Raw genomic sequence first — 21,276 nt, 5'->3', positions numbered from 1 at the left:
CAAGTCCCTGAACTCGACTGGCTAGTCAATTAATAGAGGCTATGGTAAAACCTGGCCGTTAGCCGTGAGTCAATATAGCCAGACAGCACAGCCAAGTTGAAGGTTAGCTGATTCCCTCCAGAGACCACCTTACTACAGGGTCTATACGCTGCCTCAGTACAGTACCTTAGTCGTACCCCAGTAAGTAGTGGCTCATTACCCGTCCCTTCTTTTCCCACTATCCGGGAGGAACACAACTTGTTGGCAAACTACTAGCCGAGCGAAGGGGAGGGATAGGGTCAGTGATTTCTAAGGAAAAACGATAACAATGATTCAACACTAGATACTAAGGTAGCTAAGGAAAGTTATAAATGTAGATGACATCAAAACTCCACAATGCCTGACCCAATGATTTCCAATCTCCACTGTATCTCCTCCTCTCAGCCTCAGCTGTAATCCCTCCAAGACCTTTCTCTCCAGGTTTCGCTGAATTGTTTCTCCCGGTGTTGTCCCTGCCAGTTCCCATAGCGTTCCTACACGAAGTACAGATAAAACTTGTTACAACTCACTCATAACAACTAGTAATAGTAAGGAGATTGCAGAATTGTGGTTCTGATCGCCCTTGTGTCCCGTGTGACCACCATGTTCCTGTGTAAATCCTTCCATCAAGTCTTATCCCATGCCCTTGACTCATACAAGCACAATCCATATCCTCATAAAAGCGCCCCATTATATCTTTGACGATATCTCCGAAAAACACTAACAATCTAATAAAACACCACTCACTCGTCTTCATGTCTTCGTAGTATGATGATGCCCATAACTCTTTCTCCCGTCTCTCTTGTATCTCTCCAAATGTTGTTGCTCAGTCTCTAGTTACTCCAGTCGAATCCGACGCAAAGCTTGCTCTTCTTGCACACAGCCTTGGTGAGAGTCTGGATGCTACCACTGCTCAGCAACTCGAGGACCTGCATGTTGGCCTCGAACTCGCGAGTGATAAAGTTACGGATCTCGATGGCGACAAGCGAGTCAAGCGGGTAATGCGACAAGCTGCGGGTGACGTCGAGGTCTTCAATCTCCATCATCAGGACGGCAGCAATCTTCTCGACCAAACCGCGGCAGACAACCTCCATGGCCTCTGTCTCGCTGCGCGACGCCTTGAGGGCGGCGTTGAGTGAGACGGCACCGTTGGCACCGGCCTCGGCAGCGGCAAGCTCCTCGGCGGCCAGGCGGAGAGCCTTGAACTTGGCATCGGGAGTCCAGAAGGGCTGGATGCTGGGCGTGATACGCATACCAGTGATGACGTGGTGGTTGCAGACGGAAGTCTTGTTCGAAATGGATGCGCCGATGAGGGCAAGCACCTCGGCCTCGCAAATGCTGTCGGATCCCAAGTTCTTGGCGACCTCAGCAGCACGCTCGGCACTACCATCGGCCAGGTAACCGGCATCAGAGACAGCGGTCAAGTCGAGAGAGGTAGCGGGCAGACCAAGGGCAAGACGGTGCTGGACGAAGGCGTTGAGGAAGCAGTTGGCGGCGGCATAAGCGGCTTGACCACGGTTACCGACGGCTCCGGCAGCGGAAGAGATGGCAATGAAGAAGTCAAGCTCAGTCTGGCGCTCCTGGAGGGCATTGTGGAAGTTCCATGCACCCTGGACCTTGGACTCGGTGACCGAGGTGTAGTCGTTGTAGGTCATTTGCTCGAACAGAACATCCTAGACTAATGTTAGTACAAAGAAGGTGAGGTGAATAAGATGGGTAACATACACGAAGGACCATAGCACCGTGGATGACACCACGGACGGGAGGAAGACCCTTGAGGCCAGTGTTGAACAACTGCTCAACGCTAGACTTGTCGGCGACATTGCAAGGGCGAACGGTGATGTGAGCACCATCGTTAGCAGCCTCGTCGATGAGCTCCTTAACCTTGCCAGTGGCAGAACCACTGCGGGACAGGAGAACAAGGTTCCTGGCGCCGTGGGCGACCATCCACCTGGACATACTACGGCCGAGACCACCAGTACCACCGATGAGGAGGTAGGTAGCATCATGCTTCAGAAGGGCCTTGGCAGCCTTGGAAGGAGTAGCCATGACGACATCCTCAGCATGAGGAACAACAACCAACTTGCCCGGGCCTTGGGTGGTTTGCAGCGTCTTGAAGGCTGTCTCCATGCAGGACACGGGGAAGACGGTGGCAGGGTCGATGGGTCGGAGCTGGTCGTCGGCAAGAAGCTTGGAGACATCAGCGACGAGTCTCTCCATAATCTTGGGCCTCTCGGCGGCAAGGCCGAAGATGTCGACACTGAGGAAGGAGGCGTTGCTGTCAGACTGGCCCATGTCGAGGCGGGTGGCGCGAGAGCCATCCTTTCTGCGAACATCAACGAGGCAACCGAAGCGGCTGAGGCAAGCCCAGCTCTCTCTCAGGGCATCGGCGCCGGGAAGGGTGTTGAGAACAACGTCAACACCCTCATCGTTGGTCGCGCGTCTAACGGCGGCTCTCCAGGTGGTGTTGCGGCTGTAGAAGATGTGGTCCTCAGGAACATTGTAGTGCTGCATGAGAAGCTTCTTCTTGGCGGCGGTGCTGACAGTGACGAAAATCTCAGCACCGATCATCTTTGCGAGGCAGACTGAAGCCTGGCCAATACCACCACCGGCAGAGTGAACCAGGATGCGCTGGCCCTCACGGAGGCGGGCTTGCTCGACCAAGCTGTAATAGGCAGTGCAGTAAGCCAAGGGAAGAGTTGAGGCATCCTCGAAGGACATGTTGGATGGCATGGCCATGACATTAGCAGCGGTGGTGCGAGTGCGGGTAGCATAGGCACCGTGGCTGATGGTGAGGGCGGCAATGCGGTCGCCGGCCTTGTGGGCCCTGACAGCAGAGCCGACTCTGGTGACGATACCGGAAGCCTCGACACCAAGAGCGTGCTTGTCAGCCTCAGGGATCTGGCCCTTGGCGATCATGACATCGCGAAGGTTCATGCCGACGGCCTTAACATCGAACTCAATCTCGTTCTCTCCAAGAGGCTGCGTGGCAGCAATATCGTCAACGAAGTGCACCGTCTCAATGGCACCGGGAGTGGAGAACTCCATCTTGAGGCATCGTTTGTCCTTGCCGAAAGGCTGCATCTCAACAACGCTAGGGTTGGTCTCGCGGTGGACGAACTCGTTCATGTCCTCATCGTGAACAATGCGGGGAGTGGAGAGCTTGCCGGATCGCTCCATGAACTCAAGCTCGCTGGTGGACGAGGCACTAGCACCGAAAGCGAGCTTGAAGATCTCAAAGATGACTGCAGCGGAATCGTCCTCGTCGAGCTGGTTATTGTCGTCCAGGTCAAGGGTGGCGAAGGGCAGGACAGTCTCAGAGCGAACGGTTCTGCTAAGACCGATGATCATGTTGGACTCAGGCGAGGTAGCCTTGTCGTATGCACCACGGACAACCCACAAACAGCCCTGGACACCGGCAAGCATGCCACGAACTTCGGCAAACTGCTCCTTGGTAGGGTTGGCAAGGAAAGGTTGCTCAATCTCAGTGAGGACGACGGTAAGCTTGCCCTCAGTATTGACTTCGTGCATGGTACCCATCTCAGGCAGTCTGGAGGTTGCACTGGCCAGAGCAATCGCGAGACCATTGGCCAACATCTGCTGAGAGTTGGAGTCGCCGTGAATGATGGCGACGTCAACATCGGGCAAAGGAGCATCAACCTTGACACCGGAGGCACCGTTAATCTTGGTCTTGGACTTGCCAGACAGCGACTTCAGAGTTCCAATCTCCTCCCACTCAAGCTTGTAGCAAAGCTCGCGAGCAGGGTTGCTAGCCAGCTCAGTCTCTCCGTCAATAATGGGAGAAACGGTGAGTTCATCAATCTCAATGACCAAGTCGTTGGCTTCTGAGGTGGCGAAGACAGAGACCTTGGTAGAGCGGGCCTCGGCGGGGAAATCAGCCTTGCAGTATGCCTTGAGGGTGCTGCCAACCTCCTTAGTAAGGGCGGTGATGTCGCGAGAGATGGACATGCGACCGATGGAAGAGGGGAGGTAGACCGTGTTGATGTCAGTGCGGCCGGCGCCAAGGATGGGCCAGTACATCTCAATGACAGACTCCAAGAAGGTAGGGTGGAGGACAGAGCTGGTCTGGTAGTGGTTGGGCATCTCGGCCGCAACATCGAAGGATGAAATGGTACCAGTGGAGTACTTGTTCGACGCCTTGCAGTCCTTGATGCACTGGAAGGAAGGTCCGTAGCCGACACCAAGCTCAGTCAGGCGCTCGTACATGTCGTTCTCCGCAACGGCAACAGCCTCAGGGCCCTCACTGGCCTTCATGGTAGCCTCAGCCCCGCGAAGAGCAGCGAGCTTTTGCTCCTTGCCATCGACCTCATTAGTCTCAGTGCCATGGAGAGCGATGAGACCAACACAGTGCTCTGTCCAGCCACTGCCGTGAGACCAAGAGCAAATGCGGAACTCCTTCCAAGTCTCGGATGCAGTCAGATTGGTCTCCTGGTGGGGGCGCAGGTTGATAGTCATCTCAACATCAGCATCCTGCAGAGCTAATGGCTTGACGACGGAGACGTCTCTCAGCTCGTACTTCTCGAATGAAATCTCCTTGCGCTGAGCCCACTGAGCGGAAGCCTCCAAAGCCATGCCGATGAAGGCAGAGATGGGGAAGATTGTCACCGACTGGATCGCGTGGTGGCGAAGCCATGGAAGGTCATCTAAGTGGACAATGTTTCTCCATGTCGGCTCGAGATCGCTGGAGTAGATGGCCTCGAGACCGATCAAGTCATTTCTGGGCGACTTGCGATACTTGTGCATCTGAGTCATGCGAGACTCTTGCCAGTACTTGTTCTGGTAGTTCCAGGCATAGCGGGGAAGATCAGTCAACAGTGACGGCTTCTTCTTCAGGTTGGGGAAGTTAACGTTGTCCATGTTGAGAATGGCACCCTTGGTGATCAGGTTGCAGGCCAAGTCCATCGCAGACTCAACGGCATCCTTCTTACGGACAAGGGGAGAGGCATAAGGCACCTTCATGGCAGCCTCTCCGACGTGCTTCAGGATCTGCTTAATGGGTCCCTGGAGAGCAGAGTGAGGACCCAATTCGATGATCATGTTAACACCAGTCTTGTGATCGCCGACGGGCTCCAGCATGGTCTCAAGAGCCTCAGAGAAGCGCACAGGGCAGGTAAGGTTGTTGACCCAGTAGTGAGCCTGGCACTCGAAGCCGTCGATCTGGTGTCCGTAGAGGGAAGAGTGGAAGCGGACATCGGTAGTCTGAGGATGGGGAAGCTCAGAGATGGACTCGCGGTATTCCTTGGCAACAAGGTTCATGTGATGCGAGTGGTAAGCAGTCTCGACCTGCAGGCGTCTGTTGAACATCTGCTTGTCCTCAAGGTTCTTCTCGAGCTCGCCGAGAGCTGCGGAGTCACCGGAAATGGTCAAACTGGAGGGACTGTTGTAACAGGCAATTCTGACCTGTTGTTGCTTGAGAGCGTCGATCATGGGCTGGACTTCCTCCTTGGTTCCGCCAACGGCCATCATGGAGCCCTGAAGATCAGGGTTTCTCTGCTTCAGGATGGGGATGAGACGGCCTCTGTGGTAGGCAATGGCCATGGCGGCCTCGAAGCCAATGATACCGGCAGCGTACGCGGCGCCAATTTCACCAGAGGAGTGACCAGCAACAGCCGCGGGGCGAATGCCCCAGGTGCGGAGAAGGTCAGTCAATGCAAGCTGAACAGCACTGCAAGCCGGCTGAGAAATGTGAGCCTCGGAAACCTTGGAAGATTCTTGGTCTTTGCTGAGCTCCTCGACGAGGGACCACTCAGCACCCAACTTCCTCAGACACTCATCAGCTCTGTCAATGGCGGCAGTGTAAATGGGGTACTGGCCGTATAATTCGCGGCCCATGCCCCACCACTGAGCACCTTGACCAGTGAAGACGAAACCAATTCTCAAGGGCTCAGTCTCCTTACCAGGAATGACCTTGCCGCTGTTGAGGGTCTCGATAAGCTCGAAAGAGTCAGTGGCGGGGATAGCAACCCTCCATGGGAGCATTGAGCGACGCGAACCAAGCGTGTATGCGATGTTGTCCATGAGATCGTTCTGGAAAATCTCTGGTCTCTGCTCGAGGTAGACAACGAGGTTCTTCATGACTGCACCGACAGAGTTCTTGTCGTTGGCAGACAAGACGTAGATCTTCTTTGTGCTCTTTGCCTTCTTGTTATCGGGAGGAGGAAGGTTCTTGTTGTCCTTCTTGGGGGCGCCGGTGTGAGGTGCCTTCTCAAGAACAACGTGTGCGTTGGTGCCACCGAAACCGAAGTTGTTGACACTGATGTACTTCTTGTTCTTGGGGAAGGGCCTTTGAGTGGCAGGAACCTTCATGTTCCACTCCTTCCACGGAATCTTCTCGTTGGGCTTCTTGAAGTCGTGGTTGGGAAGGAGGAAGCCTCTCTCCAGCATCATGGTTGCCTTGATGACACCAGCGATACCAGACGCCGCTTCCAAGTGACCAATGTTCGACTTGACTGAGCCGATGAACAAGGGATCCTTCGTTGATCTGTTCTGACCAATGACATTGTGGATCGCGGTGGCCTCAATCGGGTCACCGACCTTGGTACCAGTGCCGTGGGCCTCAACATAACCGCAGTCATTGGGGTCAAGACCTGCGTTTCTGTAGATCTGCCTCATGAGCTTCTCTGTGAAGATTGTTAGTAAATGGTTTCATGAAAAACTGGATGCAATGTTGCATACCCTGTGCTGCGCCACTAGGCATAGTAATACCAGGCGTTTTGCCATCCTGGTTGATGCCAGTGCCTCTGATGACCGCACGAATTGAGTCGTTGTCTCTGATGGCCTGGTCGAGGGGCTTAAGGATAATCATGCCACAACCTTCGCCACGGCCGAAACCGGTACCGCGCTGGTCAAAGGCAATAGATCGGCCAGAGTCCGCGAGCAATCTGCAGTCATTGTGTCAGTAACGGAGAGACAGTGTGACGAAAAGCATTCAAGCGTGCAGCGCATGCCTACCTGCAAGACGAGAAGGAAATCCAAAACTCGGGCAGCATGTTCAGATGACAACCACCAACAATCGCTGAGGTTGACTCGCCAGCACGCAAACTCTGGCACGCCAAGTGGAGGGCGACCAAACTTGCTGAGCAAGCTGTGTCTGCTGTGAAACTCGGTCCCCTGAGATCGAAGAAATGTGAGAGTCTGTTAGACTGCATCGCATGGGCACATCCTAAACCGTATATTAGCGCAATTAAACGTCTGGGGTACAGGGGTTACCCTCATACCTGTGGCTTGATGCATGGGGATCGTGTCACTGTCCCTGAACAAGTGACTCTCGTACTCGGCGAAGCTGCCGCCGACAAAGACACCGACGTCTTTTCCAACAATCGTGTGCTTGGGGATACCAGCGTTCTCGAGGGCCTCGAATGTGCACTCGAGCAGAAGACGCTGCTGGGGGTCCATGGAGATAGCCTCCTTCTCCGTCAAACCGAAGAAAGGAGCATCGAACGACGCCAGGTCGACGTCCAAGAAGTTACCACCCTCTGCGTGGTAAGCTCCAGTCTTGCCCGGGTTCGGGTGGTAAAATGCCTCGTGGTTGAAGCGCTCCTTGGGCACGGGAGTAAAGCCGGTTCTGGCGCGGGAGCACAGCTCCCAGAACTCGGCGGGGCTGGAGACGCTGCCGGGCATACGGCAGGCCATACCGACGATGGCGATGGGCATCTGCTTCAGGCCGGCGTCGCTGCCGCCGACGGGGTTGGTGTAGCCCTGGCTCGTCGCATGAGCACTGGCACTGCCGTTGGAGTGGCCATTGGAGTGACCATTTGTTGATTGTCCGTGGATGTTGAGGCCGACACCGTCTAGGGGCCCCACGGACAGGCTAGTGAAGCCATCGGATGTGGTATCGGAGTGATCGATCGGGGTCATCATGACAGGACTTGCCGATGGCGATGTCCCCGATGAGGAGTAGGACAGCACGCCGGGCGCCATGATGAAGGGTGGAAGAGGGGGATTGGCGGAAGCCGCTTGTATGTGTCGAATCTATCCGGCAAGCATTCGTCGAAAGCAACGAAGAAAGTGACAGCGAAGGTTCCGGCGCTCTAGGCGTTCCTTACAATGATCAAAAGAAGAAGGGAAGAATGCGGATGAGGAGGAGGAAGAAACGAAAGGCGGACTGCGTATGCTCTAGATAGAAAACTTGGGGCTTGGAAGAGGGCAGGCCGGATTGATATGGGAGTACGTACCAAGCCTCGTTGAGATGAGTGAGTGTGACGAAACTTCTTTCCTGGTCCTGATTGGGATTCTTCGTAGGGTTTTTAGCTGATCAACGGCCATGGGGAAATATCACACTTGATGGTGCTCGCTCCGTCGCGAGTGAGTTGACATGGAAGGCACTGGTTGGTGCTCAGATCGCCAAGTCGGCCGGAGTTCCTCGCACAGACTAGCCTGTGTGATTTAAATTTGCCTGACGGTTAGGTAGATCATAGGGAGATCCCGAACGTGCATACTGGGCGCATGCCAGCAACGAACAAGGACCATCACGGAGAGGTGCCAGGGCACATCCGATGCCGGGTTGCCCATGTCGACCCGGAGCAGCGGAGCAGCGGCAGTCCCTGCTCACCACGACGTCGCCTCCCCCAGATTCACCAGGGAGGATTGTCCAGCATCAGCACGAGGGAAGTGGCCCAGTGGCGGCCGAGGCGAGAAGCTTGTACCATGTCTATGGTTAATCTGGTCAAAAGCAAGTCCTCATGAACTGATTATGCGTAATGTGTGGGCAAATTGGTATATCCGTTCGTCATATTCGCGCATCACTGGAGAAGGGGTAGGAGGGATATGCGGTCCATGAAGCGGCGAGAAGCAGGACCGGCGGTTCATCGTCCAAGGGGGTGTTTCCATGTCCAATCGGTCACTGTGATTCGGAGACATGATCAACTGCAAGGCGGTTTGCCCTTGATTTGCTGGATGCTGGATGGCGTGAAGACGTGCCTTAGTTTGTTTGCAATTGAGCGGCACTGCCAGGCTGGTATGCAGTCTGGTATGCAGTTTCTTTGCAGAGTGCAGAAGCCGGACGTTTGATTCGGACCAATACATGGGAACGCAATGAACACTCGAACCTCCCGGACGGGAGCCCGGTGGCGTGGTTCGGAGGTGAGGTGGTGAAGTCGTCGCCGAGGGGAGTTGCCATGGTGTCTGCACCGGTACGCCGCACTACGCAGTAAACGGCTGGGGGTTCTCTTTGGGGTGGGTAACTCCACTGAAGCATTGGACCGTGAAGCAGCAGCAACGGCGAGCTGGGCCATCAGGAGGTGGAGCAGCAGCATTGGAAGCACCAGAGCCAAGCACAGCGCGGCATGGCAACGCAGCACGCAATGTGCTCCGTGGACGTGAGAGACGAGGTCATTGCGGCATGGTCCCGACTCGGCCTAGCAGGCCGGAGTGGAGAACTTTGTTGCGGATTATGTAAGTCTCGTTCACCGTCATGATTGGCCTCCCGGAGGTTCTTTGAGCCTCATAAACTTGAGGAGGCTCTGTTAGGATTCACTTGGGACTCTTGAGAGCCATTTTGCGGCCGATGTCTGGAAGCTGCCGCTGCAGTGGCGACCCAGTAATCCAGTGCCAAGGGAGAGCAAGAAGCATGGGATCCTGCAGCTTCTGGCCACAGACTGATCATCTTGCCATCCTACCGAATGAGACACATACAAAGAGAGACACTGAGAAAGAGGCAGAGCAGCTCCGAAAGCTGCCCGTAGAAGAGATGATGGGGCGGAGTGCATATTTCTCCCCATCTCCAGGCATCCGTCTGGACCTACTTGCTGGGAATATCTGCGGGTTCTGTGGATTATGCAGAACATTTGCTGGAGAAACCCAACGTGGCGGAGCTTGTCCCTTCATCTGCTCTCATGTTCAGTTGGTCTGGTCATCGGCGCTCGTTTGTTGTTCGGTTTAGAAAAGAGTGCGTCTTGTGTCAAAAGCACCGACGGTCACGATAGCAGCGGCGGAGGTGTCGAGGCGTTGCGTCTGTTCTCTGCCCACTTTCGTCCCGATGACATGGTCAGAACCAGGACAGAGGCCTATCGCATCAAGCAAACCGAGTCTGCCAAGGTATGCGGTGCCGGTTCCTATACAGATGAATAAGAAAGGACCCAGGACCGTTCCAACGTCTGTCTTACTGTAAGACAGCCTAGCGAAAGGGGTTGAGTGGGCACTCGGCAGCAGCCTTGGGGCAACAACAGTATTCGTAGTATACCTGCGTCTGGAACAATATCCGGCGGGCGAGACATCTGGGGAGAGAAGGGGGAATAAAGCAGGGGTTGGAAGGTACAGAAAAACGCGGCGGCAGATCCAAGCTGCAGAGAGTTCGCAGTGATTGCGGGTGGGAGATGCAGCCTTCGAACGGCACCATATGCAGGTGTTGGTGCAGGATCCCGAAAAAGGAATAGTCGGATCTATCGCCCGAATTGGCTTGCCTTGGCCCTTTTCGCCTGACCTGGCGACTGGGGATTGGGAGAAACGGGAGATGAGGATGAAGAGAGGATGAAGTCAACGTAAGGTCGCCTTGGGTTGCACCGCATATGACCATATCCACTTTATCGTCTTATCGACCTATCGCATCTACCCTTCTTATCGTACTACACTGTCTAAGACATTGTCCTGCTTAATGCTCCATACCCGTGTCTCTGGTCCACCTCGATGGAAACTCTCCGCAATACTTCCACTCGCATCTCAGCCCAACTCCCTTGAACATTTCCACATCTCTCGGACACAACTAATTACAGATCATCCTTCTCGACAACAACAATCGTGGCCGCAACTCCATCGAGTCAAGAGAGTTCGGTCTCGCATTCAGGTTTCGACTCCCTATCCCGGTTCTATTCGTTGTCACTGGCAGAGAACCCAAGGCATGAAGGGTGTTTCTAAAACTGCTTCTGTCAGAAAGCTTTGGCAGCTTCCAAATCACAAGCGCGCCCTCCGTCGCACCTCCTTCCCGTGCCGTTGCACCATCAAAGCTCTTATTTGACACGCGCCAGCCACACTAGAGGCCTTGTCCCTGCACCGCACTCGATTTGCGCAGGCGTTAGTATGGTTCTACGGTCGTCCTAGCTCGTGTACAGCTAGAACCTCAAGGAGGTACCTCGGACTTTGCCGCGCTGCAGTACGCTTCGTTTGTCAATGTGTACCTGAATCCTACCCCTACCCACTAATTAACTCACCCTGCGCTATGCTCACTCACTCAAGGATCACATACGAGAACTCTCATCCCCCAAATGTGTCCTGTTCCATCCTAGCTCATCTAACCACATCCCGTCAAGTCGTTCTGCAAGTCAGCGAACGGCCGTGTTCCAAGGAAACGCATCTTTGCAAAACAATGTTTCCTTCTCTGCAAACACACGCGCCTACCGTGGGCGCCGCTCACTCACTCACTCATTCATCCCCCAGGCCACTCAATCGCCCAATCTCTCTCACCCGCCTTTCATCCTCGCTTACTCTCCGATATGTACGCACAAGCGCACTCTCACAACCTTCTCATCCCACATCCTCATTCAAGCCCATCATACTCTTCAGCACACTTTCTGACTATCCCACCCATCCCGCTCTGCTCATCTCGCCCGTTCTAGTCAGATAGAGGAGACCGTCACACCCACACTGCGCCCCCGCGCGGGCACTTCCTTATCCCGTTTCAAGCTTACAAGGTGACAAGAGCCGGACCGAAGTCCAGCCCAAAGTAGTCCATTCACAACCAACATGTCATCGGTTGCACCAGTGCATCACCAACGCGTCGACCGAGGGTTCGGATCTCGGGATGCCCAGAGACTGACTGGCAGCCTGCCACGTCTATCAGGCTATCTGCCAAGTGTCTTGCCTCTCTCTGCAGAGAAGCCCACTGGCAGGCATTCCTCGACTCCTTCCATGTGGCGTGGCGTCTCGCCGCGCTTGTTTCGCCTCCATGTCTTGAGTCGCCCACTCACTAACATCGTCTATCCTCGTCCAGTTTTTACTCGCCCGAGGACCGGGACACCCTGCCAAGCCGGTCTCAGGACCGATACTCACAGGCCCGGTCTCACATCACCTCATCATTCCAACCCATTCAGTGAAGCACTCATCCACCCATCAGCCACTGGTCCAGTATTCCGCTCCAGCTCTCGCGCTCCCATAGACAGCCCAAACCGACCCGTTGTTCGGGTTGGTCCTATCATTCAACGGCAAGGTACCGACAAGACAACTCATCGCCCCAATCTTGCTGAGGTGCAGAGTTTCACAAGTTCCTTATTCGTTCCGGGTCACGGTTGATTTGAGTTGTCATTCTAAGCCTGGGACTGGGTCAACTCAGCCGCCTCCTGTGTCTTGTCGTCGTCCCGCCTCAACTGCTGCGCCGTCTCATTACCTGTCTGAGCTGATGATTTCGTCGTGGGTCGATTACCGCGCATCATATCACAAGTGTTTCTTTAGATAGCTTCGAATTGATTAAAACGCTCCTGTTGGCCAGGCCATCCTCATCGAACTATCTCATCTCCACACCTCGCTGATTCATCATCCACAATCATCAACATCATCAAACCACTCCATCACAAATACTCTCGCGTCGACTTTCCAGCTTCCCGCTTTTTGACAGTTCACTTGTCATTGGACGATCGGTCTCGCTCGGTTCCGCTCTCACATCTCACGCTAACACATACCTACATTCACCATGTTGCGCTTCTTGTGCCTTCCCGGTGCCTACGGCAGCTCGGACGTGAGTACTCAGACCTGATGATGCTATCTAGGGCATTTTACTAACATACACTAGAAATTCCAAGTTCAACTTGGTGAGTTCTCCCTCATGCAATAGACACCACAGACTTATCGTGAGCGGCTTCACTATTGAGATTCACTTACTGATAGTTCTCTCAGCCCCCATCTTGAAGGAGCTTACTGAGGATGGCACGGCTCAGTTCCACTTCATCCATGGACCTTGCAAGGCCGTCCCGCCTCCGGGATTTGAGGACTATTTCGGAGCTCCCCCCTACTACCGCTTCATCGAGCCCGATAGAGATGTCGAGAAGTCCCACAGCGACGATGTCCTCATGCGCATTCGTGACTTCCCCGACTGCGAGACCCCCGAAGACACGATGAGAGAGCTCATGAGAGAAGGCATCGCAACCACCCACCGCAGTACCGACAGAGCCATCAAGTTCCTGGCCGACATTGTCGCGAAGCGCGGCCCCTTTGACGGCATCATCGGCTACTCCGAGGGCGCCACCGTGGCATCCACCTTTATGCTTTACGAGCAGCGTCGCCTCAAGCGCTCCGGCATCAAGCCGGCGTTCAAGTACGGCATCTTCTTTGCTGGCTGGCCTCCGGTCGACCCCAAGACTCACGCCCTGGTCCTCTCTGACGAGAGCGAGGAGCGCATCGAGGCCCGCACCTTGCACATCAGTAAGTCAAGATGATATTCGCACTGCTTCAATGCTGCTTATCCGGAGGAATGCTGACGATCCTCTTCCTTTCAGTCGGATCCTTGGATCCTTATGTCGATGGTTCTATGGCCCTTTACAACATGTGCGATCCCGACACCGCATATCTTTTCGACCACGCCAAGGGCCATACCCTACCCCGTGACAAGGATACCATCAAGGAGCTTGGCGACATCATCCGCGAGACCCAGGCTGACATGCAAGAAGAGGGTCTCTTGTCGTAAGGATGAAGTGTGGGTGAGGGGTGATCCCAGCTGAGGGAATATCCCCGGATAATTAGCATCGATTGTCGTTTTTGGATTTTTTTTGGATTCATGGACGGGGTAAGGAGGTACATCAAAGGGACTGGTTTCCTCCTCGTGTCAGCATTAGAGATAGACGGGTGTTTGGCATGCCGCATATCCTGGAGCCTGCTGGAGTCGGGTATTATGGTTATTTGGGTTTTCTTGCGTCGGTTTATGGTTTTCCTGGCTTTACTGGTTTTCAAATCATGTTTATCGCCACCGACTTCTTCAAGGGGGTTTTGGATGGGTTATTAGTTGCTAGGCAGGACGAGTGCAGCTAGGAATTCTAGATGGCAATGCCAGAGCATTTGACAGGAGTTCCCATCACGGGTCCGTCAACATGTCAAATGTGATTGATTGACTGACTAGAGGCTGAAGCGCATAAATGCATGATCCGGCGGAAACGAACTCCGTAGAGTCTAGAGACGTTTGTCTTTTGTCATGATGGGGTAGGTATGGATCTGTCAACTAGCCTTTGGAGTCAAGATGTCAAATACTCCATGTGCCAGTAATATACATCATGGATAACACATGTTCCTAAACACAAACACGGGCAGAGAAAACGCGCTGGGCAAGAAATTAAAAACGATCCCTTCACGTGTGTCCTCGGAATCGCATCCCCTGGCTCGCGTTTCTTCCGGTCAGCCAATCCATGCCGCTCATCTGCGAACCATGGACACCACTTCCCATGACTTGTAAAACAAAAGATGAAATCTCTCCATTGAATTGCCCTTCTAGGCATTGATCGTCAGAGATTGGCGACACATGGAGAAAATGAAAGGGTGGTGGAGGGGAAGGGATGGTGTGGACGGGTAAGGATGAGGAAGGGGGAATTGGGTGCAGTACCTGTCTTGGATCGCAAAGCATGCGTTTCCTGGCTTTGCCCCAGACCACTCTGGGACGAGCCGGAAGGTGATCCATCCTCCCGCACGGGCGATCCCAGATGGCCCCTCAACCTGCATATGCGAGTATGAGAAAATGGTATCCCGTCGTTATTCCGTGCTCTAAGCATGCGCTTTGGCGTCCAGAGCTTTGACACGGAAATAGTGCAAAGTGAGTGAGAAGACAGACATACGAAAGTACCCGCGAAAAGAAGCGGCAAAACTGGAGCACTGCACCGAAGACTAAGAAAAGAGAGCCCCCAGCAAAAGGGAACATGAACACATGCTTCTCGTTTCATCTTTACATCACACGGGTAGAGAGAAGAAACCACGTCCGTTCCCTTACTCGTTTCCGCTTGCCCCATCCAAGACCGATCTGAGCTTACCCTCACACACTCTCAGCCATCTTTGCCCCCATTCCTTCCATGGCCCTTCCTCTCCTCCACGCTCCTCCCACGCTCCGCCCTCTGGGTCTGGGTTTCCCTATTGAGTTCCACTTGAGCGTTTCTTACCTCTGAATCACCGACTTAGACTTGTCTTTGCTGCCCAGGCGTCCCACCTCTCAGTCCCAAGGCATCAACCATCTGCTCTCCCCAAGAAAGGCACCCTCTACTCTCTCTCTGTCTCCCGTCTCCAAATCCATCCCATCTCTCCCACCAAGCAATCTCACAATCCTCATCCCCAAACAACTCTCTCGGCGCTGGGTCGATTTCTCTGTTTCGAACAGCGATGCGGAACCAACATAGCCCTTTGATCACTCAGGTGGCCCGTTGACAATCTTAGTGGTTACATCTGCCGTTCCCTCCATTTACAGCGATACCCCCCATCCCCCGATTTCCCCTTTCCAAACCCTTGCCCTGTTCTCCCCTTCCCCTTCCCCTCCCCTCCTGATCGAGTTTTGGCTGTGGTTTCTTCCAGAGTCCCATCTGCGATTTGCCAACTTGTCCATCCCCCGGATCCTAGCAAGTCGCCTGCTTGCTCTTTGTCAATTGTTGGAGGCTACCGCGGGACGACAAAAAACGCCACCCTCAACATACTTGAAAGCAACATCTTTGGCATTTGACAAATCTTGCCACGACTTTGGGTATCGAACATCGCATAAGGACACGAGCATTTAGTCAAAGTATACCGGATCTACCACTTAAGCAAGCCCACCCTCCTCACACGCCGATCCCTGGTCAGCTCCCACATGGCCCGGGCCTCCACATAGCTTGCAACCCAAACACGATCTGCCGCCGGACCCGGTATCCGATCATCCACCCCGGTCTACGAGACCCACTCCAACACCCGAACCCACCATGGCCACGCCGGCCGGCGCCGCTGATGCGGCAGCTCCGGCTGCGGCCAACGGGGCCGCGGGCGCCCCCACCGATCCCGGTGCCACACCGGCGGAGCCTAAGAAGGCCTGGTACAAGCTCAACGCGAAGACGTTATTGACGATACGCAACTTCTTTGTATGTTCAATTCACTCTAGCACCTGGTCGCCATCGTGGCTTCGTCGTACACGTTCTTTGCTGACCGGCGACGCAGAAAATCTTCCACTATGGAACATTACTCGACAAGTTTATCATAGTGGGGTCTATCATTGGCGCTATCGGTGCCGGCCTTACCATGCCGGTGATGAACATTGTCTTTGGTGAGTGCATCTCCACGCTCAAGACTATACCAGCTCACTAACGTGCTTAGGACAACTGGTCGGCACCTTCACCGGGTTTTTTATGCAAGGTACATCGGAGACACAAGAAGACTTTGAGAAAGCAGTCAACCAGGGAGTGTAAGTCTGAATCCGTATTCTTGTTTGGCCGCATCGACTGACGTTTGACCAGATTATACATCGTCTATCTGTTCATTGCTAGGCTCATCTTGACATACCTCTCCAATGTGAGTACTCTCAAAGCATAAGCTTTGCGTCGACTGACACATGGTTAGCTGGGCTTCCGCATGACGAGTCTTCGCATCTCAGCAAAGATTCGCCTGCACTACCTACGATGCTTATTCAACCTCCCAATCTCAATGCTAGACATGTTGGCCCCTGGTCAGACAGCCGCCATTATTACCATCACCGCAAGTATCTTGCAGCTGGGTATCTCCGAGAAAATGGGACAGTTCTTCTCTAGTCTTGCAGTCGTCATTGCAGGGTTTACCATCGCTTTCGCCTACAACTGGCTTCTCACACTAACGACGAGCTCCGGGCTGGTCTTCATCGCCATCGTGTATGCCATCACCACGCCGCCAATCATCAAGAGGTTGAAGGATGTCCAGGACATGGATATCCAGGCCGCCTCCGTCGCGACCGAGGCTTTCAGCTCAATCCGAATGCTTGCTGCGTGCGGTGCCGAATTCAAGTTGCTTGCAAAGTATGGAATATTGGCAGATCAATCACGGAAGAGGGGTGCTGGTATGGCTTGGCTCATTGCGGTTCAACAAGGATTGAGTAAGTTGGCACGATTTCACTGATAGAGTTATTCCTTGCTGACATTACAAAGTTTTCTTCGCCATCTACGCGTAAGGATCCGATCCAACGGACACTCAAGCTTGTCAGCTAACACGTTTAGAACCTTCGCTCTGTCATTCTGGTACGCTTTCCAGATGTACACTATGATGGCCCTGACGACTCCCACATCCTTGATCGTGTAAGTCATTATACTCCCTCAGGATCAGCTCGAGTAACTCATCCGAAATACAGTGTTCTTCTCTGCATCATGATGATGGCCTCCTCTTTGGGTCAAATCACTGCGCCACTACAGTCCGCATCGCAGGCCGCCGACGCCAACGCCATCTTCCACACCATCATAGACGCCCCCAAAGCTACGTACGGAACGCTCAGGGCGCCCGAGGTCTCGGCCGCTGAAGATATCGTTTTCCAGGCCGTCAACTTTGTGTACCCCAAGCGTCCCGACGTGAAGATCTTGGACAACCTGTTCCTCACGTTCCCTGCCGGCAAAGTCACTGCCATTGTGGGTCCTTCGGGTTCCGGAAAGAGCACAATCGTTGGCATTTTGGAGAGATGGTACGAGTTCAATGGTGACATGCAGACTAATCAACTGGTAAGCTATGTCCTCTTTGATCGCATTCGTGAGACAGTAACTGACGCCATACCAGGTTCTCTGGCTCCGCAACGGTATCATCAGTGTCGGCGGCCGGTTACTCAGCGAGATCGACCCCAAGTGGTGGCGTAGTCAAATCGGCTTGGTCCAACAAGACAACGCTCTTTTCAACACTACTATCTTCAAGAACGTCGAGTACGGTCTCATCGGGACTGAATGGGAGCACAAGTCCCAGGCGGTTAAGGCAAGGCTGATTGAAGAGGCATGCAAGGATGCCTTTGCCGATGAATTCATCTCACGTTTGCCAGAGGTATTATCTCCAAAGCCTCTGCGTCAGGCTTGTATACTAACCCGCGTTAGGGATACCAAACTGAAGTTGGTGATGCTGGTATCAAGCTCAGCGGTGGTCAGCGTCAGCGTCTCGCCATCGCTCGTGCCATCGTCAAGCAGCCCAAGATCCTCATTCTCGACGAGGCCACTTCTGCCATCGATGTCCGCAGCGAACAGATCGTGCAGGCCGCTCTCGATCGCGCATGCAAGGGACGTACAACCATCATCATCGCTCATCGCCTCGGAACCATCAAGAAGGCCGACAACATCATTCTCCTGCGCAGGGGCCAGGTCGTCCAGCAGGGTACGCACGAAGAGCTCATGTCCCAGGTCGACGGTCCTTACCACCTTCTGGCTACTGCACAGAAGCTCGACATGGGTGTCGAAGAGGAAGAGGACGTCCTCTTTGGTGACCTCAGCTGGAGACGACCCGAGCCTGAGCGTCTTTCTGTTCACAAGTCTCTTCAAGGAGGCAGCAGTACCGGGGATCTCACCGAGAAGAGACCCAGTAGCGAGGGCACTTCCACGGGCATGCTTCAACATCTCCACGAGATTAACGGCTCTGACGAGGAGCTCGAGCGCATCGAAGCCGGTAGCTTGAGAGTTGTCAGGGAGCCAAGAGGATGTCTCGGTCGATGGAGAGCATTCCATATGTTCGGTAGCTTTGGTCAGCTGCTCGGCGAGCAGAGGAAGAGATGGAAGACGTACATCATCATTGCATTTGCAGCACTCGGTGCTGGAGGTAAGCGCTCACTGCCATTCGTTTTTCCAGTCTGGAGCCGAGAGACTAATACGATCCACAGCGAGCACTCCCGTTCAAGCTTACCTCTTCGCGGTTCTGGTTTCTCTCTTCTCTTACTGGGGCAACTTCCTGAGAGTCATCGCCAATCATTGGTGTGAGATGTTCATGTATCTCGCTACAGGTGTGGGAGTCAGTCACTTCCTGCTCGGCTGGGCTACCACCACCATCGGCTTCGTAAGTCACTCTTCCATCTCTGCTAGGTGCTTTTCTAACAATTTCTCAGGGTATCGTCCGCGTCTATCGCAAGGAGTACTTCCGAAACATCATCTACAAGCCTTCTTCATTCTTCGACGCCGAGGGCAACTCCGCTGGTTCCCTGACCGCCCGCCTCGCCACCGATCCTACCATGCTCCAGCAGCTCCTAGGCACAAACATGGCTTTCGTTCTCATCTCGCTGTTCAACGTCATCGGCTGCGTTGTCGTTGGTCTCGTCTTCGGCTGGAAGCTCACCCTTGTCGCGCTCGGCACATCCATGCCCATCATCGTGGCAGCCATGTTCTACCGTGTGAGGCACGAGACTAGCTTCGAGACTGCCAACAATGCCGTCTTTGCCGAAAGTGCCAAGTTTGCGTCGGAGAGCATCAGTGCGATCCGCACCGTCTCTAGTCTTACGATGGAAGACGGAATTTGCGACCGCTACGACAACTTGCTCAGGGACCACATCAAGGATGCTTTCCGCAAGTCTCGCTTTTCCGTCATGGTCTTTTCTTTCAGCGATAGCATTTCGCTGCTCTGCATGGCTTTCGTACTTTGGTGAGTGCCTCTAAGTGTGGATTGCAGACTTTATTGCTGACTATCTGCAGGTACGGTGGCAAGCTACTTGCCGGGCATGAGTACACGCCCTTCCAGTACAGTAAGTATATACAACTCATCGAGGCCGTCTGTTTACTGACATTTTGCAGTGGTTGTCTACATTGCGGTTGTTCAAGGCGGCATGAGCGCCGGTCAATGGCTCAGTTTTGGTCCCAGTATGTGCCCCTCTACTCCCATACGTGAATGCAGCTGACAGTCGATAGACATTGCCAAGGCAAAGACAGCAGCCGATCGCATCCTGGCTCTCCGTGAGAACGAAGACGACGACAACCAACCCCAGAAGGGCGTCAGCGACATCGTCCCCTACGAAGTTCACTACGAGAAGGGTGTTGAGATCGACTTCAAGGACGTCTGGTTCAGCTACCCCACAAGACCCCTCCCCGTCCTCAAAGGCCTGGACCTCAGAATCGAGCGAGGCCAATTCGCCGCCATCGTTGGGCCTTCCGGCTCCGGCAAGACGACGATCATCTCCCTCCTCGAGCGCTTCTACACCCTCCAGGCCGGCGGCGAGATCTTGTACAACGGACACGACATCAAGACGCTCGACCTCGTCAACTACCGCAAGAACATCTCTCTCGTCTCCCAAGAGCCCAATCTCTTCACCGGCTCCATCCGCGAGAACATCCTACTCGGTATCGAAGACGAGGACGCCGTCTCAGACGAAGCGATCCACGCCGCGGCGCGGGATGCAGGTATCCACGACTTCATCATCTCTTTACCCGAGGGCTACAACACCCAAGTCGGCAACGCCGGCGTCACGCTCTCCGGAGGTCAGAAGCAGCGCGTCTCCATCGCGAGAGCGCTCATCCGCCGGCCGTCGCTGCTGCTGCTCGACGAAGCGACGAGCGCGCTGGACAGCGAGACAGAACGCGGCGTCCAGGCCGTGTTTGACGCCACCAAGGGCAGCCGGACAATGATCATGGTCGCTCACAGGCTCGCAACGGTGCAGAATGCCGACGTCATCTTTGTCATGGCGGACGGTAAGGTCGTTGAGCGGGGTGATCACGCGAGTTTGATTGCCGAGAAGGGCATTTACTTCCAGATGGTGAGTCTTGTTCCTCTTCTTTACCCACAATTGAGCCCAGACTAACTTTCCCAATAGTGTCAATCACAAGCGTTGGATAAATAAAATCCATGGGTTCCACTCTCTATCCGGGGTTTAGACAATAAGAAGGCGGAAAGTGGTAAAGGCGTCAGAGAAAGATTGTGTAAAACTAACATCAATACCACGGGGTTATTTGCGAATTTTCTTCATTCAACAAGGTGCATTTTCCACTTATTTGTTACAACCTCAAAGTTATCAACTTTGCATGTCATCTAGTCTCCATTTAGAAATAACTTTACTCAAATTTTGAGAGAATTCTCTAATTCATTTCATCGACATCAGTGGCTCTATTGAGTCGAGTCATCAAGGCGACATGCTACCACCCACTCCACCACCATCACAATCAGGTCAATCACGCGATGCATGGAGTCACTGAGCGTCCTCGCACGTCACGAGAAGAATCAACATAGCAAACATAACGTTCAACGCTTTTTTCAAATTTGAATTCTATTTTACACACTCTTCAATACTGTAAGTTTTCCCCACTGAAGCCCCTTTTCTTCTTTTTTCGTGTCCGGGGGCCTTTGGGATCTGGGTTCCCAGGCATCAACAAATCGGAAACGCAAATCGCAAAACATGGACATTGAAAG

At 53.9% G+C, this 21,276-nt stretch overlaps 6 protein-coding genes across 6 annotated transcripts; 4 read left to right on the top strand and 2 right to left on the bottom strand.

The window, feature by feature from the left end:
* Nucleotides 1-851: 851 nt before the first annotated feature.
* CCOS01_06098 (beta-ketoacyl synthase domain-containing protein) lies at nt 852-7,959 on the bottom strand (the record flags this gene model as incomplete). The annotated part of the gene is made up of 5 exons (XM_060454270.1): nt 852-1,691; nt 1,744-6,659; nt 6,715-6,920; nt 6,991-7,201; nt 7,257-7,959. The coding sequence occupies 5 exons, from the start codon at nt 7,957-7,959 to the stop codon at nt 852-854; spliced, it is 6,876 nt and encodes a 2,291-aa protein (XP_060316042.1).
* A 759-nt stretch (nt 7,960-8,718) lies between these two features.
* On the bottom strand, nt 8,719-9,293 carry CCOS01_06097 (uncharacterized protein; the record flags this gene model as incomplete). The annotated part of the gene is made up of 2 exons (XM_060454269.1): nt 8,719-8,984; nt 9,062-9,293. 2 exons carry the CDS (start codon nt 9,291-9,293, stop codon nt 8,719-8,721), a joined length of 498 nt encoding a protein of 165 aa, XP_060316041.1.
* Nucleotides 9,294-9,813: 520 nt separating this feature from the next.
* On the top strand, nt 9,814-10,170 carry CCOS01_06096 (uncharacterized protein; the record flags this gene model as incomplete). Its single annotated transcript, XM_060454268.1, has 2 exons — nt 9,814-10,093; nt 10,145-10,170. 2 exons carry the CDS (start codon nt 9,814-9,816, stop codon nt 10,168-10,170), a joined length of 306 nt encoding a protein of 101 aa, XP_060316040.1.
* Nucleotides 10,171-12,658: 2,488 nt separating this feature from the next.
* On the top strand, nt 12,659-13,648 carry CCOS01_06095 (uncharacterized protein; the record flags this gene model as incomplete). Its single annotated transcript, XM_060454267.1, has 4 exons — nt 12,659-12,703; nt 12,758-12,776; nt 12,862-13,386; nt 13,461-13,648. 4 exons carry the CDS (start codon nt 12,659-12,661, stop codon nt 13,646-13,648), a joined length of 777 nt encoding a protein of 258 aa, XP_060316039.1.
* A 167-nt stretch (nt 13,649-13,815) lies between these two features.
* CCOS01_06094 (uncharacterized protein) lies at nt 13,816-13,989 on the top strand (the record flags this gene model as incomplete). Its single annotated transcript, XM_060454266.1, has 1 exon — nt 13,816-13,989. The coding sequence occupies one exon, from the start codon at nt 13,816-13,818 to the stop codon at nt 13,987-13,989; it is 174 nt and encodes a 57-aa protein (XP_060316038.1).
* A 1,898-nt stretch (nt 13,990-15,887) lies between these two features.
* On the top strand, nt 15,888-20,671 carry CCOS01_06093 (ABC transporter; the record flags this gene model as incomplete). The annotated part of the gene is made up of 15 exons (XM_060454265.1): nt 15,888-16,043; nt 16,120-16,225; nt 16,276-16,363; nt 16,416-16,470; nt 16,519-17,023; nt 17,076-17,094; nt 17,145-17,222; nt 17,276-17,636; nt 17,692-17,946; nt 17,997-18,708; nt 18,770-18,942; nt 18,992-19,521; nt 19,572-19,621; nt 19,671-19,736; nt 19,785-20,671. The coding sequence occupies 15 exons, from the start codon at nt 15,888-15,890 to the stop codon at nt 20,669-20,671; spliced, it is 4,041 nt and encodes a 1,346-aa protein (XP_060316037.1).
* Between the last annotated feature and the right edge of the window lie 605 nt (nt 20,672-21,276).

The sequence above is a fragment of the Colletotrichum costaricense genome, assembly GCF_030867565.1.
Source record: "Colletotrichum costaricense strain IMI 309622 chromosome Unknown Scaffold_5.1, whole genome shotgun sequence".
Lineage (NCBI taxonomy): Eukaryota > Fungi > Ascomycota > Sordariomycetes > Glomerellales > Glomerellaceae > Colletotrichum > Colletotrichum costaricense.
This window is presented reverse-complemented; position numbering and strand designations above follow the sequence as displayed.